This window comes from Aplysia californica, unplaced genomic scaffold, assembly GCF_000002075.1.
Source record: "Aplysia californica isolate F4 #8 unplaced genomic scaffold, AplCal3.0 scaffold00062, whole genome shotgun sequence".
Taxonomy (NCBI): domain Eukaryota; kingdom Metazoa; phylum Mollusca; class Gastropoda; order Aplysiida; family Aplysiidae; genus Aplysia; species Aplysia californica.
In genome coordinates, this window is record NW_004797332.1 from 1,615,763 (window position 1) to 1,632,826 (window position 17,064).

At 39.0% G+C, this 17,064-nt stretch overlaps 2 protein-coding genes across 2 annotated transcripts; both read right to left on the reverse strand.

The window, feature by feature from the left end:
- Window positions 1–7,246: 7,246 nt before the first annotated feature.
- Window positions 7,247–9,369, reverse strand: LOC101864598 (tubulin-specific chaperone C). The gene has a single exon (XM_005093372.3). The coding sequence runs from the start codon at window positions 8,729–8,731 to the stop codon at window positions 7,694–7,696; it is 1,038 nt and encodes a 345-aa protein (XP_005093429.1). The 5' UTR covers window positions 8,732–9,369; the 3' UTR covers window positions 7,247–7,693.
- Window positions 9,370–13,000: 3,631 nt separating this feature from the next.
- LOC118477315 (PPE family protein PPE34-like) lies at window positions 13,001–15,710 on the reverse strand. The gene is made up of 2 exons (XM_035968489.1): window positions 15,491–15,710; window positions 13,001–14,597 (listed from the first exon to the last, which is right to left on the reverse strand). The coding sequence occupies exons 1-2, from the start codon at window positions 15,588–15,590 to the stop codon at window positions 13,054–13,056; spliced, it is 1,644 nt and encodes a 547-aa protein (XP_035824382.1). The 5' UTR covers window positions 15,591–15,710; the 3' UTR covers window positions 13,001–13,053.
- Window positions 15,711–17,064: the final 1,354 nt, after the last annotated feature.

Sequence of the window (17,064 nt, forward strand, 5' to 3'; positions counted from 1 at the left end):
CATTACATCACAGACTCCCTAAAAGTTTCACATTATAAAATATCTATCCAGCCAAACAACACAGCACAATACACAATAAAAAGAGGATGAAATAAACATTCAGTAGGCTACACAAGCTCGCTTGCAAGATCATGTTTATTCATGTTCAGATACAAAAATTGGATGTCAAACAACTGTAGGGAAAAGAAAAGACAACCGTTTCAATCAACCGCAAGAAGGCAAATCTAATGAAGGATGAAAATTGCAGACATTGTCAATATATAAGATGTGCCTTTTTATTTTTGCCTTTGGACAATTTTTGCAAGTAATATAATTTTACTTCAAATTGCAGTTTTGTTGCAGGGGTCATTGTCGAGTTAAGCCTCCTTCTTTTACTTTTCATACAATCTGTTCAGAAATATATAATACACATGTAGGTTACTCTAAAGCTGAGATGGTGTACTTTTTCAAAATATGCAGCTGTCACACTTTCAAAATACATTATTCCATATAATATAATAAATCAATTCAAACTCTAAGAGGAAAATTTAAACAATGTAATATTTCAATTAATCAGACGAAAAAAAAAATAAAAGAATGCTATGGTTGGTTGATATTGGTGGCAGACGTGGCAATAGCAAGTGCAAATTTCTAGCTTTTATACTTCTGAAACTCTACCAAACTCTTGACTCATCAACTTTTTTAACACTTTAACTGCAGTCTGAATCTTGATGTACGAGTTCCAGCAAAGATAAGCACATAGACACAATAATAGTCATTTACTGCTGCGTTAAAGAAACATAGACAGAAGTAAAAGGGGAAAAGATAGTACGCATACACACGAACAAAAACTCACACTGCTGTCAGCTCTTGATATGCAGTATCCAAAGATCTTTGAACCATTTGAATCAATGGAAAAAAAAAAAGAAACAAACAGATTGCAACATCCTTTTAGCATAATTTGTCGTTTGCTTCACAACTTCGTCTGTCACAGAAACTCTGTCAATATGGCCATAAAGTGACTATCCCACTGCATGTGTCCCTCCAGCCCCATGAGATCAGGTCAACGTACAAGATAAATCCTTTACGTCCCAGTCGACACAATCTGGATCATTTAAGAGGCAGACTGCTTCGACCCTGAGTATCAAGGGCCAAGTCTACTCTGTAAAACTCTTCCGCACAAATGAACCAAACTCACATTTACCTGCAAAGGCAAAGCGCCCGACACTAACCCACAGAGACCAGAATGATCAAGTAAAGGAAGGTCAACAACATTACAAGAGGCTATGAATGATCATGCATTCATCATCTGGCCACACAACACCACAACCTCAGTATTATTCAGTCTGTCTGCACAGTACCTAGTTTTGAGAAATTTGACGTCAAAGATTTTGAGCTTCACATCATGTTAAGCTTTTTCAAAAGCAATTCTTTGAATACCTTGATAACGAATCCAAATAACCTTGCGAATTTGATAGACAAAACAGGACAATTGGTTTATGACCTCAAGGTCTTAGTAACTCAAAACGGCCAAAAATATCAGATGGAACTCTGTAATTTGAGGAAGCAACTAAACATGATTAAAGTTTAATTGAAGAAAGCTTCGGTTTTAGTCAACTGATTAATTTCAAAAAGTAAAATTAATTTCTCTGCATATTATAGGGGCCTACTTTGTTCCACACAGTATGAACATATATATCTAAAAGAGAAAAGAAAAGGATGTAGTTTTGTAACTATATTTGCCCCCATCCACACAATCTAAATCTATCAGAAAGTGGGTTGCTTTGATGTGCCAATTAATTTGAAAAAGTTTGTTTCATACAAGAAAGGCACATCAGGATACGGGTCATTTAGTGCTCAGAAAAAGCCATAGAGTAATAGAGTGACAAAAACACTAGAGCAACAGTACAGAAGACCTCTTATGTTTCCAAAGCTAAAGAAACAACTTGCAAGACCCTAGTATTCCATGACAAAAGCCTTTGTTTCAGCGATACATCAGTATCTAAACGGTATTCCCAAAAATGACTATCTATCGAATGGCTTTTCATAGATCATGGGTACATCATTACAAAAGTGTGTAACTACATAGGGAGACTACTTTAAGCAATAAGTGAAAGATTAATTAATAAATCAGATGCTTCATTTTCAAGCTGCGTGAACTGTCTAATTTTGTTTGAAAACCCCTTCCTATGCACTACCATACATGATGTACGCCTACTAAATGGCTTAAAAATCCTGATTATATGATACATGTAAAGTCTATATTTGGGACATTGTCACATAACATTAGTCATGAAGTCACTTTCAAGAATATTCATAATTCTGAAAATGCAAATTAGATCCAAAAGTCTTTATGATTTGATGATTCTTCCAAAAGCAAAAACAATTTTGAAAATAACTGAATAGAAATTGCTTTCCATTTACAAAATTTATTACGCATGCTTCTCATCTCTCTTCCATTGGCAACATTAAATTAGACATTTTCTAAACTTAACTCAAAGACACACTGGCTAAATCTCATTTTCTTTGATTCTGAAATGAAAATGAAAAAGAAGCATACACTGCTCTAATCAAATGCTGATAATAGGTAGAATCTAATATAAAATATATCTAAGTCACTCTTTTCAAGGCCTGTAGTATTTACCTTCTTGAGGAAAAAACAAATTCTCTCATCAGAAATGTTATATTTTTACAAGCACTTTCACCACAAGTGGCTAATGATTATCCCTCTGCATTGGGAGAAAAAAACTTTTTCAAGCATACTGACAATCATAAGCTGCTTTCAAGATCTTGAAGACAAGGGGGAAAAAATTACATCAGGTGATCTATTATAAGTATAAGTTGTTTTAAGAAAGGAAAATGCTTCCTTCAACTCAACAGTGACAGCAATGATGATAAATACCGTAATAACAAAGACTAAATTCATTATAATTATATTCATTTATGGCCCATAATTACAGCCAAGGTGGAGAAAACTTAAAGAAAAAATATATACGACAACCAGTCCTCTTCCATCCTAAAGTAACAACAAAAGGCACAAACCAAGCACCATAGACAATCAGAAGCTTTAATAAATTCAGTCTAACCTGTTTTCATAGCCACCTGTCCAAAAGAGAATTTCCTGCACAAACAATCACTTCCTACTTCCCTCCTTGCATGAAAAAAAATTATTATAAATGACATAATGCGAGACGTGCACCTGTTTAAGGCAATCACTTTTCAGTATTCTTCTCGACAGTGGATGAATGTCTAAGACAATATTTCACAAAACCTCTTAAGGGTAAAGTTAATGACAATGGCTCTTCAAGCCTCTCAGTACACCTTTGGCTTTGAGATCATCCTTGCTGCTTTCCAGTGGTACAGTAGCAAAAAAGAAGTACTGGTTAGTAGAGGGCAGCCACAGACCCTGAAGGGCCCTTCTATGAAAACATTTCTGAAGGGTCCCTCTATATATCACGTACATATTGATCCATACTTTCTATACTTTTCTCAAGATTCAAATATATCTTGACAAAATTAAAGAGAGAGAATACCTTCTTGGGCATTACATGAAAAATGGAGAAACATTTATTTGCCGCGAGACAGAAAATCATGCTATTATAAACAAAGTTAATAATCTGAGAAAAACAATCTCACCTATCAGATGGCTTAGTACTTAGGGCTTTTTAATCCAAGTATTTTTTTTAACTTCATGGCCATGTCAAACATGCCGACTTCTTCCAAACAAACCGGGGACGACGATTGATATAAAAATGCAAATGAAACAATTAAGAAGAAAATAGCAGTGGTCACAGTGTCGAGTACCTTACTTTGACGCTGACACCAGCATTCATTTTAAACACCCACGATAGTCTTTCTCCTTGCAGGACCCAAAGAAGTAAGATATAACCCAATAAATCGTCCTGTCTCAAATGTTGATATAAAAAAGTAGTCTCTAGGACAGTCAGCAATGTGCATTCAAAAAACCAGCTGATCAGCAATCCACCCAATTCACTATACCAGAGAGAGCAAGTTCTGCCAAAAAACGTACATGTAATACATTACACATTCTGGACAATCACTGAAACTGAAACTGAAACTGAAAGTAAAAGAAAGAGCTTCTCACTGTCTCTGTCTCTCCACTCCAAAGCATGGGTGAAAGTTAAAAGACATTTTTTTTAAAACCTGAAGAGGTAAGGTGGGAATTTTCAAAACACCATCGTTGTGCATGTTGCGTAGTCGCCAGTTTTTACACACGTACCTGCCGACCTGAGTCTAAACCAGCGGCAGACCTAGGTCTGTAGTGTTGAGGTTAAAAAACCGGTGGGGCCGGCATACATGCCAGCGATCTTTCACTTTCACAAAATGCTCCAAAACCAACGAGTGACATCATAAGAGCAACAACTTTACTCACAGGCCAGGAGAGTCAAAAGATTGCACAAACAGCTATACTGGTACTTTGAAGATCAAACATTTGAACTTTTAAACAGACAATTGCCTGTCCTGGGTGCTCAGAGGATCGGGGGCTCTTATTAGAAAAACACAGGTTCACCCTTGCCATGAGAGTGAGAGGGGAACATAAGCAAAGATCTCCAGAGCTTGAAAATGATCTGTCACTACAGAGGAGGTGTTGTGGCAACGGTAAAAAGATGGTAAAAATTACGGGCACATTACCACGAAGTTGAGAACATTTAATATTAAATTTACATTGTATCCAGGAATAAATTTAATAAAATACAAAGCCAAAGAAAACATTTTAGCTGAAATTCCATCCCTCGACCAGAAATACATCATACAAAGATTTAGACTGTTCATTAAATTATTGAAAAATTAAGCCAATTTCGCTTCAAAATCTCTCTCAATTAAAAATCACTCAGGCATAATCCACTGAATAGTGTAAAACTCTGCCATACGAAATTTCAAAAAGTAACATAATGGAGTCTTACACTGAGCAGTCAATATTTGTCACAACAGGGTAGAATCATGCGCTCTTCAGTTTTTTAGCATGAGGAGTTTGGCTTTTTTTGTTTTATTTTTTGTACCCTGTAGCATGAGGAGTTATTGGTATCACCTGAGCTTGTTCATTAATTCGCCTTGCTTTTGTTGAAACAAAATACCCATCTATTTTTAAAAGAACTCCAGATATTTCTGAATGATTGAAGAAGATGGGGTCACATGGTTTCAGAGGTAAAAAGAATGAGAAAATGGCCACCAACTTTTAGTAACTTCAATAGCTTGAGAGGCCTTGAAAACTGAAAATTTACATATTTTGTGCCTTTAATTTTAATCAGCATTTTTAGGAAAATTCACATGGAATGGGTTGTTAAACGGACAAAAAAGACGTTGAGCCAAAAAAAAAAAAATTGCCCAACTGGATTTCCTTATTTTGAGGAGCACCTTATTTCACCACGATGCCTCATATATGGCATACATGAAATGAGGTCAGAAATTTGGCTCTATTGGGGGTGGGAGGGGTTGTCATTGCGGTGGAACCTGGTTCCTGTCAAATTTTAGGAAACAGACCAATCAGTACCGGTATTTTTCCGACTGCTGAGAATTTTTCTAAACAGTTTTTACACAGAAACCTGCTCCATCTTTTAAAGAACCCATTTCAAGGTGGTTTTAACAGAAAAATGTTATTTAAAGCTAAAAAATTATATATGTTATTTTGTAGAACGACCGATGAACATTCAGCTTTAAATGTCAAATAACTTTTTCTCCCTAATTTCACATGTAACGGTAACCCCTCTTTCTTAAATCGCACATCTCGACTACAGTGGAATCCTGTTATAACGAGAGGGAGGGGACCGGAGCAAAATGTCCGTTATAGCAGGATTTTCGCTATAAGGGACCCAGTAATAAATTCAAGGGAACTGTAAAGTAGACTTAATCTATGAGTTTGGTGTTCTGTTTATTTCCTTTTGCTATCTCCCCTGATATGGATTTTGTTTCAACATGACCTCTAGGTCTTAATTGGTCAAAAATCGAATCAGGTTTCTTTCTCTAGCGCTAGATCTAGTGATGTCGACTGACAGCTCGGTGTTGCCGATCAGAAAAAAGGGTTCTGGGCTAACTCACCCGCTGTGTTTTCCCCCACCCCACCTCACCCTGAGGTGCATTCTGTCTGCTTGCGTACGTCACACATGCTCCATCCATCACATTGCTGTGACCTCTCCATCCCTGCATCGGAGAAGTGAGAGGCATGGTAGGCCTTGATAATCTAAATCTAAACTAGGCTTACACTGGCCTATCACGCGATGCGTTCTGCTTGTCTGCGCATGCCACACCCTCCCTACTCAGTCGCTCCGGCCTTCATTGTTGACGCACATGGGCTCTCCCATTCTTTGTTTCGCTAAGTCACCAACAAGTTTCTCAACTGGTGCGGTTTTACATTATGTATAACTGGTCTATGCACTGTGCACAGCAGCAGGAATATTCCGCTATAACCGACTCTCTTGTTTGTCTGATAGCGCTATAGCAGTATTTCATTTACAAAGGTAAAGAGGAGAAAAAAACGGGGTTTTAGAATATTGTCTTTATAACAGACTTCTCGTTTTTTCCGGACTCGTTATAAGTGGACTCCACTGTACTAGTTTTAAAAATCAATTATTTTTTTTCAACTATAAGTTCAAGAAAAAAGCACATACACTTTGATTTATCTAATGGCAATGACTCGATTAGTCGTGTCGGATATGATATACGCTAAAAAATTGACGGGCGCCTGATTCCACCACTCTGTGACACATTTGATGGTAGAAGGCTTTTGACAAAAAACTTACATACATGATGCAAGATATGACAATTGCCAATGGGAAATTAAATCTCTATTAGGTCAAATGTAAAAAAAAACTTGGCTTGATACTTCCTGTGAAAATCAAATGGGATTACAAAGGTTTCTGTATCTGAATATAAATGAAGACACGGGAAGGGGTTTCAACCTACACCACACTAAGAAACTATAAACACTCATGTTTCTATTAATTCAAAGTAAAGGTCTTTAAGATGATATAGAAGCAACTGAAGGAAAATGTTCCACAACTGTCCGCCATAAAAGTAAGAACAATCCTGCTCCGACAAATAAACGGCATTTCAAACTATGGGAGAAATTTCGTAACGAGCGACCAAATATACATAGTAGAATAGAGGGTTGGGGTTAGGCTTTGATGGAGGGGTAGAGGTAGAGGTAGAGGTAGAGGTAGAGGTAGAGGTAGGGGTAGAGGTAGGGGTAAGGGTAGGGGTAGGGTTAGGGGTTGGGTCAAGGTTAGGGATAGGTCTCTTCTATTTTTGCTTTTTTTTTTGGGGGGGGGGGTCCGCTCGTTACGGAAGTCCTTCCCAAACTATTACTATTACCAAAAATAAACCTGATTCACAATCATAGCCTAACATTATTTAGCATTATGAACGTCACCTCAGTATTCCTTTCCCAAATAAAAAAATAACAATTAGCAATTGGTAGCCATTCTTCCATTTGATCCTTCCCACAACTCTAATGTAACATGGATTTCATTCTTAAAACTAACTAGACGTATAAGTCTTGTACCAAAAGCAAAACTTGGTCCAACAATTTTTTATCGGAAATTGTGTGTGTGGCACAGTACAAAATTCCTTCCAAGCTGAAAGTCAAATTATAAATATTTTATCACATGCTTGTGTTGATCATCAAACAAGTATTTTACAGATAGAAGTCACAATCAATTCTGCATTCATTCACACAACATAACGATATAACAAATAGCTATACATTCCATGAAGAGATTCGCTTCTCCTCCTCAAGAATCGACCAGTTGGGTGAGTGAGCATCAGCAGCTAACCAGTTGAAGTCATCTACTTTATCCCAGTTATTACGGACTTTTGAAAGTCCAGTCGCTTGGTAGTGTTTATCTAACTGTTCATAACTCCAGTTGTAAGGAGCAAATTTCACTGTGTTACAGTCTTCAATAATAGCTTTGCTTGTGACATGAATATAAAAATGCGACTCAGTTGTAGAGTGTATCCGAAGCTGTTGACAAGCCAGCACGAAAGTACAGTTTGAACATTCTCGAATGAAGATGGATCCAGGAACAGGCCCACAGAATATTTTGCAGTTCTTCAACTTGTTTATGTGAATGGCGGAGGGAGCACCACATAATAAAACTGTGCATTCAGTCAATCCGGCAAGGGCAACATCCTTCTTGTTGATTTCATCAGCCTCTTTTCTCAAAGTTTCATTGAAAGCACCAATAAACTTACAAGCAGCATGTTCAATAACTAAATCATCCTCAGACTTTGAATCTTTTATTGTTTCTTCACTTCTTACAGCACAAGGGACTGCAGCTTTTTTCTCCGTTTTTCTGTTTGACTTGAAGGCAAATTTCTTTTTGGGAAGCATTTCATCCCGTTTCTCCTGAATTTTACCCTGAAGAGACATCAAAACATTTTGAGCTGTCTTCAGCTCATAGGGTGGTAGGAACATAGCAGACTCTGAGACATAGCGTTGCAGTTTAGTAACATGGTGAGACAACTGGTCAAAATGTTCAGTTAAATGCACCCTATCAACTGCGACGCTGTCACTCAGTCCATTTTCTAGTTTTGTACGTTCAGAATTGAAAGTATCAAGAAAAATTTGAAGACTTTCTTGAACTTTGAATGAATCGTCTTCTGCTTGTTTCTTACGCAGCTTTTCTTGACGTTCATCCTCTCTCTTCTGCAATTTTTCAGTAACCAATGACTGATTCTTGGAGGATTCTTCCACAGTGTTGTTAGAGAAACGGTACGTTCCTTTCCAATCCGCCATTTTCTTCTCCACAAGTTTTTCTTTAGTGGCTATGGGGCATTAGTCATTCTTCCGGTTAGCTTTATTTATTGACTAATCGTCAAATTATACTTTGATTTGTAAGGGTGTATATTCTGTTGGTATATGAAATCCAAATTAGATGTATATTTTCTCTCATAAGCATTGTCTGAAAAGCAAATTGGTCGCATTTTTTTATTGTTAAAGGCATAAGGTGTACTAGGGGTGATAACTAAGAATTATTGTTAGCTGTTACCATGACCACATTTGCACTCTCCCAAACTCCCCTCCCCGCTCTTGACAACATGAACAAAGAATGAACCAAAGAGGGAGAACTACAAGAGTGATAGTGATATAGATCTACGTAGTTTAATTAAACAAAACAAATAAGTTTCCAAACACTGGCAAATTTTGTATACTGGCAAAACAGGGAAAAGATGCTCAAAAGATATTTTGATAGATCTAGATCTATAACTACAGGCGATAACTATATAAGAGTATAAGTAATAATTAAGTGCCTTCGCCTAATTTCATTTCTAAAAAAATTAACGTTAACCTGCATTTTTGTTTGATTTTGTTGCGGGGGGTATTGTTTCTTTTCGCTTTTGCCCCAGATATTTTTATTTTACTTCTTCAACATACTCCTGAAACAAAACTAGATCTAGATATATAAACCTTTTTTGTTAATGAATAAAAGAATGGGTGGCTTCCATTGTGTGTGTGTGTGTGTGTGTGTGTGTGTGTGTGTGTGTGTGTGTGTGTGTGTGTGTGTGTGTGTGTGTGTGTGTTGATAACAGAGCAGCGAGTAGCATCATCATCTTCATCCAGTGCCAGATCTGCGACAGACATTGGCGATCATGATTTTCCATTCATTCCTATGCTCGGATGCTCCCAGAAAAGCTACGTTTCCCTGATCTTTCCCTGTTACCCATTTGTTTATGTTCCCTAAGTATGTTGTTCTGGGCCTACCCCTGCCTCGCTTGCCCTCAATTTTGCCAGTGAGAGCTAGATGTGCAAGACCCTTATGTCTGTTCAGGTGTCCCAAAAACTGCATTTGTCGTTTCCTGATTGTTTTTAACATTGAGCGTCCCACGTGGGCTTCATCAAGCACTACCACAGAATTCTGTGAGCACTACCTACCTCATTTGATTTCTTTTCCTTCCACGATACTCTTAGCAGTCTTCTAAGAAACCACATTTCTGTTGCCTCTATTTTATTTTCACTGCCTTTAGTGATTGTCCAGCATTCACAGCCATATAGAAGGGTTGACCAAACATAACATTTTAGGACTTTCATTTTGGTGTTCATTGATGTTTTTATTTTTCAGGATTGGGCTCATTTTATTGAAACTAGCCTTAGCCATTGCAGTTCTCCTTTTTTATTTCTGCGGAAGATTTGGCATCAGATGTTATCATATATCCTAGATATTTAAACTGTTGGACTTGTTTGATCTTTTCACCTTTGCTAATGAGATTACAACTAGGATTTGCTGCTTTTTTTTATATTACCATGCATTCTGTTTTCTTTACATTCAACAATAATCCTTTACGTTCACTTTCTTTTACAACAGTATCTAGAAGCATTTGAAGGTCCTTTTCGGAGCTTGCTACATGTATTAAAACCGTGTCATCTGCATATCTGATGTTATTAATATTTTCTCCATTAATTTTGAGGCCTGGACATTCTTCTATGTTTCTAGAAGAATGACATAATAATAAATAGCATAACACACTGTAGGGGGCGTAGATAGAGAGAGAAAGAGCGAAAGAAAGAGATATAGGGGGGAGGGAGAGAGAGAGAGAGAGATAGAGAGAGACAGACAGACAGACAGACAGACAGACAGACAGACAGACAGACAGACAGACAGACAGACAGACAGACCGACAGACAGACAGACAGACAGACAGACAGACAGACAGACTGACTGACTGAAGACAAAATCGATTGGGGGCGGGGGAGGAGGCAAGTAGAGAGAGAGACCGAGAGGAGGCAAGTAGAGAGAGAGACCGAGAAAAAGTGAGTGAGAGAGAGAGAGAGAGAGAGAGAGAGAGAGAGAGAGAGAGAGATAGAGAGAGAGAGAGAGGGGGGGGAGGAAAAATACTTGCTGTGTGATCCTCAGACTCAGGGTCTGTAGTTTTCTTAAAAAGACATAGACAGGTATATTTCAATTTTTCAACATACATGTGCTCTTCTAAAAATCACAACAAGAGTTTAAAGAGTTGATGTTGAGTAATAAACGTAATAGGAGAGTTGGATATATTATTTCAGCTAGTAGGCATTGAGGTAGATAACCGGGACTGTTTGCTTTATTTCTAATAGTCATAACTTTGATTATTCTTCGCCAAAAGTTTCACTTGTAGCACTATAGTTTATCTTATAGTCACTGATGTTTGTCTCCCACAGCTCATTGTGACCCTGACCTTAATTTTACCGTATTCTCGTTTGTCAAGGCACCTCCCACGCACATACAGGGGCCTTTCTGTCGTTCGCATTTGGGACGTTATCGTTAGATTCTAAGCCACGAACACACCATAAACTCGGGTGGCGCTAAACGTGCATATGTTATTACGATAGTGTTGCTTGTGAAACTAAAAGACATGTTTCCGAGACAGAAAAAGGAGAGGATGGAAAAGAAAGAAAGAGAGATGAAAGAAGGGGTGGAGATGTGTACTATAAAAGGCTTATATGCGGGAAAATAGATTATGTTTTTGTGTGAGTAGTCTATAGAAAGGTTTTGTGCTTCTTGTGTCTCGTGAGAAAATTTCCGCGTCTTTTTTTCATAATAATTGTTGCACAATGTTGGTCATGGTGTAGCTAAAGTATTTGATAGAGATGAGTTACCTACCAGTAAGCCTACAGTGTTAATTTGAGATCTTCACACAAGAGCTGGAAGCCATAATAGCCCTATGACTTTTGTTGACCTTGGCCCCTACCTATGAATTGGGTCACCTATCTGTGGCGTGGGCTTTGGAGAAGACCTGGCTCACAAGAGGAGTAAAATCACTTTTTTTTTCAATTTCGGAGAAACAAATATAAAGTGAATGACGATGGTCAGTCAATGTAGAAGAAATGCAGGACTGACAGACAGAAACAACAGAGAAAAGAAGTAAGACCTGCAAGTGGCGCCCTCAAACCACCCACAAGGTGAGTTTTCTACCTAGTTTCCTTTCAGTGCTCTACACTCTACAACAGACAGATAAGAGTCCATCTCAAAAGCGCAATGGCGTTTGATTGAAGGATCTCGAAACCCTCGATAGAACATAGAACGAATGTGGCCAAAGTTCGTCGCACAGGATTCACAGCATCCAATTGCTGCGCACCAAAACCTAGCGTGACATGCTTGCCACCTAAAAAAGCAGGCGAAATTGGTGTTACTGTTTGTTTTCAGGACCCTACAATACTGAATTTTTAAAAATATATCAACACGTCTTCTGTTCCACGATTTCCAATATGCCTGGAACTATACCGCCATCGTTAGTGCATGCACATTGTACCATCCATGGGCAGAAACGTACAAAAGTACGATTACTATGTTTTTATAAACAGTTACAGTTGAATTTTATACTTAGTTGGTTTTTTTTTAGTTTTAGTAGAGGTTTTACGGCGCTCGCAACTGCATAAGGTCATATGAGCGCCAGAAGATTAGAGGTGTTACAAGAGAGTAACAAACATAAAAAAAGAAAAAGGGAAGATAAGGATGATAGATATTTGATAAGAAAGGAGCAAACCACACCAGAGCACCCGCCAATCGTGTGTTTCCTTGAAGTTCCTTTTTTTGGGGGGGGGGGTTGTTTGGTTTTGAAATAGGGTTGTGCTGTGCGTCGTTTCTTTCTGACTGAAAGCTCTAAGCTTACATTTTCTATACAGACTGTATTTCCTTGGCAAAATGTGTCGCTATCCTTGAGCAATACATTGTGTGTGTGTGTGTGTGTGTGTGTGTGTGTGTGTGTGTCTGTGTGTTGTTTTTGTTTTGTTTTTGTTTTTTAACTGTCCCATAACTACGCAGATGAACGCAGCTGTGATAAGGGCCTTCTATATCTTATGTATGTGCCGTTGACCAAATCTCTTTGCTGTCACTCACACGCAAAGTAAATTATGTTTCGTGGTGTCTATGTCGCGAAAAGCCGCTTTGGTTCCATGGAACTATTTACTATTAACTTCCTTTTCACACACATACAAACGGTGACACAGACAGGCAGACAGACAAACAGACAGTCAGACAAGACACGGTAGCTACTTTTAGACACATAGTATTACTTCCAGTACTTCCAGTAAAATTCAAAAATAAATTTTAATTGTTGTTCGTCGGTTTTCGAGTGAAGCATTCACCCCAGTATTATGAATCCACCGTTCAGAGACTGGTTGCAGTTCGTGTAGTTCCCAGATGGAAGAGCTGAATAATTACCACTGGTGACATTTCCTGTTGGAACTTGCATTACGGTCGAGTTGACAACAGAAGAGAAGTTCCCTGAAGACAAGTTTCCAGAATAGAAGTTTCCACTTGTCGCATTTCCAGAAGAAAAATTTCCGGAGGAGACGTTTCCAGAGAAGTTACCAGAAGAGAAGCTTCCAGAAGAGACGTTTCCGGAAGAGAAGTTTCCGGAAGAGATGTTTCCAGAAGATACATTTCCAGACGAGACGTTTCTAGAAGAGATGTTTCCAGAAGAGACGTTTCCGGAGAAGTTTCCAAAAGAGACGTTTCCAGAAGAGACGTTTCCAGAGACTTTTACAGAAAAGACGTTTCCAGAAGAGAAGTTTCCAGAGACGTTTCCAGAAGAGACGTTTCCAGAAGAGAAGTTTCCGGAAGAGATATTTCCAGAAGATACATTTCCAGACGAGACGTTTCCAGACGAGACGTTTCCAGACGAGACGTTTCCAGAGGCGTTTCCAGAAGAGACGTTTCCAGAAGAGATGTTTCCGGAAGAAATGTTTCCAGAAGATACATTTCCAGACGAGACGTTTCTAGAAGAGATGTTTCCAGAAGAGACGTTTCCAGAAAGGTTTCCAGAAGAAACATTTCCGGAGAAGTTTCCAGAAAAGACGTTTCCGGAGAAGTTTCCAGAAGAGACATTTCCAGAGGAGACGTTTCCCACAAAGGTCCTAGACCAGTGCTCGTTTGTGGCATTTCCAAAGGAAAAGTTTCCACTTGTATTATTTCCGTCAAAAGCTCTGGACCCGTTTCCGCTTGTGGCATTTCCAGAGGAGAAGTTTCCAGAAGAGAAGTTTCCACCAGTGGTGTTTCCAGCAAACACTCTGGACCAATTTCCGTTTGTGGCATTACCAGCAGTCAAGTTTCTGAGCGAGAAATTTCCACTAGCCGCGTATCCCTCAAAAGATGTAGACCAGTTTCCCTTTGTGACATTTCCAGAAGAGACGTTTCCAGATGAAAAGTTTCCAGAAGAGAAATTTCCACCAGTGGCGTTTCCAGCAAAGGCTCTAGACCAGTTCCCGTTAGTGGCGTTTCCTGAAGAGAAGTTTCCACTTGTAGTGTTTCCTGTATAAGCTCTGGACCAGTTTCCAATAGTGGCATTTCCAGTAGTCAAGTTCTTAGACGAGAAATTTCCACTAGTCATGTTTCCTTCAAAAGCTCTAGACCTGTTTCCGCTTGTGGCATTTCCAAAAGAGAAGTTTTCAGAAGAAAAGTTTCCAACTGTAATATTTCCAGCAAAGGCTCTAGACCGATTCCCGCTTCTAATATTATTTCCAGAGAAGTTTCCAAAAGAAAAATTTCCATTTGTAACGTTTCCGACAAAGGATCTAGATCTAGACCAGTTCTCACTTGTGGCATTTCCTGAAGAGAAGTTTCCGGACAAAAAGATCCCACTTTGCAAGGTTTGAGAGCTTGAATTTCCTGCGCTGCTATTTATTTCTGAAAAGAGAAATATAACACAAATGCTTATTTGACTTTCATTGTTTGCTTATATAATATAGTATGTCTGTCCACGACTGTCTTTCAGACCAGTTACTGATATTGACTATACAAATCCGTCAAGTCTAGCAGTTAAATACAGCAGTCGTGGCCGTTTTACAAATATATTGTTATTGATGATGATGATAATATTGATAATAACAATAATGATAATGATAATAATTATAAAAAATGACCGCAAGAGAAAATGGAGGTTTTAAATCTACAGGATTTTAGTTATAACCACCATAGTATTGCTCGCACGGCTTGTTCCTCGACCATTGTGTTGATTCGAGGCGGGGGGGTCGTTAACTAATTTAAGGGAAGCATTTTTGAAAAGTATTTCTACCTGTCTGTTTATCCATCTCTCTCTCTCTCTCTCTCTCTCTCTCTCTCTCTCTCTCTCTCTCCACATATTTATAATACTAAATAGCATTTGTGTTGCGCAAATTCCGACTGAACAGCAAATTATATGAGCTTAACAATGCATATTATTACCCCGGCAAACCTGATAGCATTCTGAAACAATCTCAGTTTCCTGGGAAGCATTTACAGTGTAATCAGTTGTTTTGCAGGCGCTAAAACACTAATATGCTGACAAGATCTTTCGCTATACATAGCTGGGTACCTATACGTTCTTACTCTGACCATCTAGCTGGGTACCCATTCACACAGGGTTGAAGTGAGGAAAATGTGTATAAAGTGCCTTTCCCAAGGGCACAACGTCAGGCCTGACCCTCGAACCCCCGAACTCACAACCTCACGATTACAAACCCGGTAGCCTAACCACTGGACTACCAACGCCTCTATAATAATATTACTTAAAGATTTAACCTCCTAATTAGTTTACTTACGTATGCTGAAGTTGTATCCACTAGGGAAGGCGGTAGAGAGGGTTACAGCGGTAAGCATTACCACTAGAACTGGGATCATGATTTGAGAGGAGACCGCCATGTTACTTGTTCTGGTTTCGCTTCCTGTTGACTGCAGCTATAGAGTACCGTATAGAGGAGATCTCTGGAATTGTTTCGGTCTGGTTTGACTGCTGGTTGCAATTAACTGACTGACAGAAACTCTACTTTCCTTGCTTTTATATGTTTTAGCCATGATTCTATATTTAGATCAGATATGATTCTCATTATTCAGAAGTGTCTGCGTTATCTTTATTTATTTTATTTCTTTTTGTCGTTCTGGGCGTTTGCTTTTTGTTGGGGGGGGGGGGGTTGCCGGGGGTGTGACACTGACAGACGGCGTGGGACACACCTGAACTTATACTGTAAGAGGTCAAGAAAAAGCCAGCCATTCATTGGCTCAGAGGTACATGTATTCAGCTACGTACTGAGATGTTAACTCTTTGAGGACGCGCAACCTGGCCGTCCAAAAACGCTTCAAGACGCACTTTGAAAAAAGAAATAAGTTTAACTTCATTAGTTCATACCGATTTTCCAAAACGATTTTCTTTATCTGAAAATTAGAACGGCAGGCTGCAACCCCAACATGTATATATACATGTACTATGATATGTGCAATGTGTGTATCTGGTTCGTATAATATGAAAGTTCAAAATGTGCCACAGCTCAGCCTTTGGGTGGGGTCGGTGACCTAGTGGTTAGGCTACCGGACTCGTAATTGTGAGATTGCAGGTTCGTGGGTTCGAGCCTCAGCTCGGTCCGTCGCTGTGTCCTTGGGAAAGACACTTTACAAGAATTTCCCATTTGGCTCAGTCCTTTCGGAGATGGATGTTAAACTCGGAGGTGCCGCCTCTTAAATAACCTAATAGTGTTGATAGGGTCATTAAAGCGATACCACATACCGTACAGCATTTGGTCTGCTGACTGGACGTGTGTCCGTTACGTCCTTAAAACTTAAAGAGTTAATTTAAACTCCTTTTAACTGATATGAAAATCAAAGTGTATGGTGTAAAGAGGCTAGGATTCAGAGCGGCTAGCCCATCGTGTGAAATCTTTCACCTGCCCTTCCAAAAAACGTGACAGAGATTAACTTACGTTTTTCTTGATTGATACCACCACATGTACATTAGTGCGTCTCACAGGTTGGCCCCCACTACTGGCGTCTATGTGGTGTAGCGGTTAGATGTTTCGCTGTCGAACGCAGGAGACTTGAATTCAAATCCTGAGAGGGGAGTGGGGAGGAATTTTTATCGAGTAACTCAGTCTTTCTCAGACTTTCTGCTAGAATGTTGTATCCCTCTTAGATCAAGTTGGTAAAGACAGACAGGGTCGGAAGCCTGTTTCCTAAATGATCTAAAGTGTGTCGGTATGGGCGTAAAAACCCTTACATTTTATTTAAAAAAACGGGTTTCCCCAGTTGATGCCGATTCTGGGATTGAGGAAACCAACAGTGATGTGTTATGAAATTTGAGACTTTAATCCCCACCCTTCACAACAACCCTGCCCCCTTACTTACC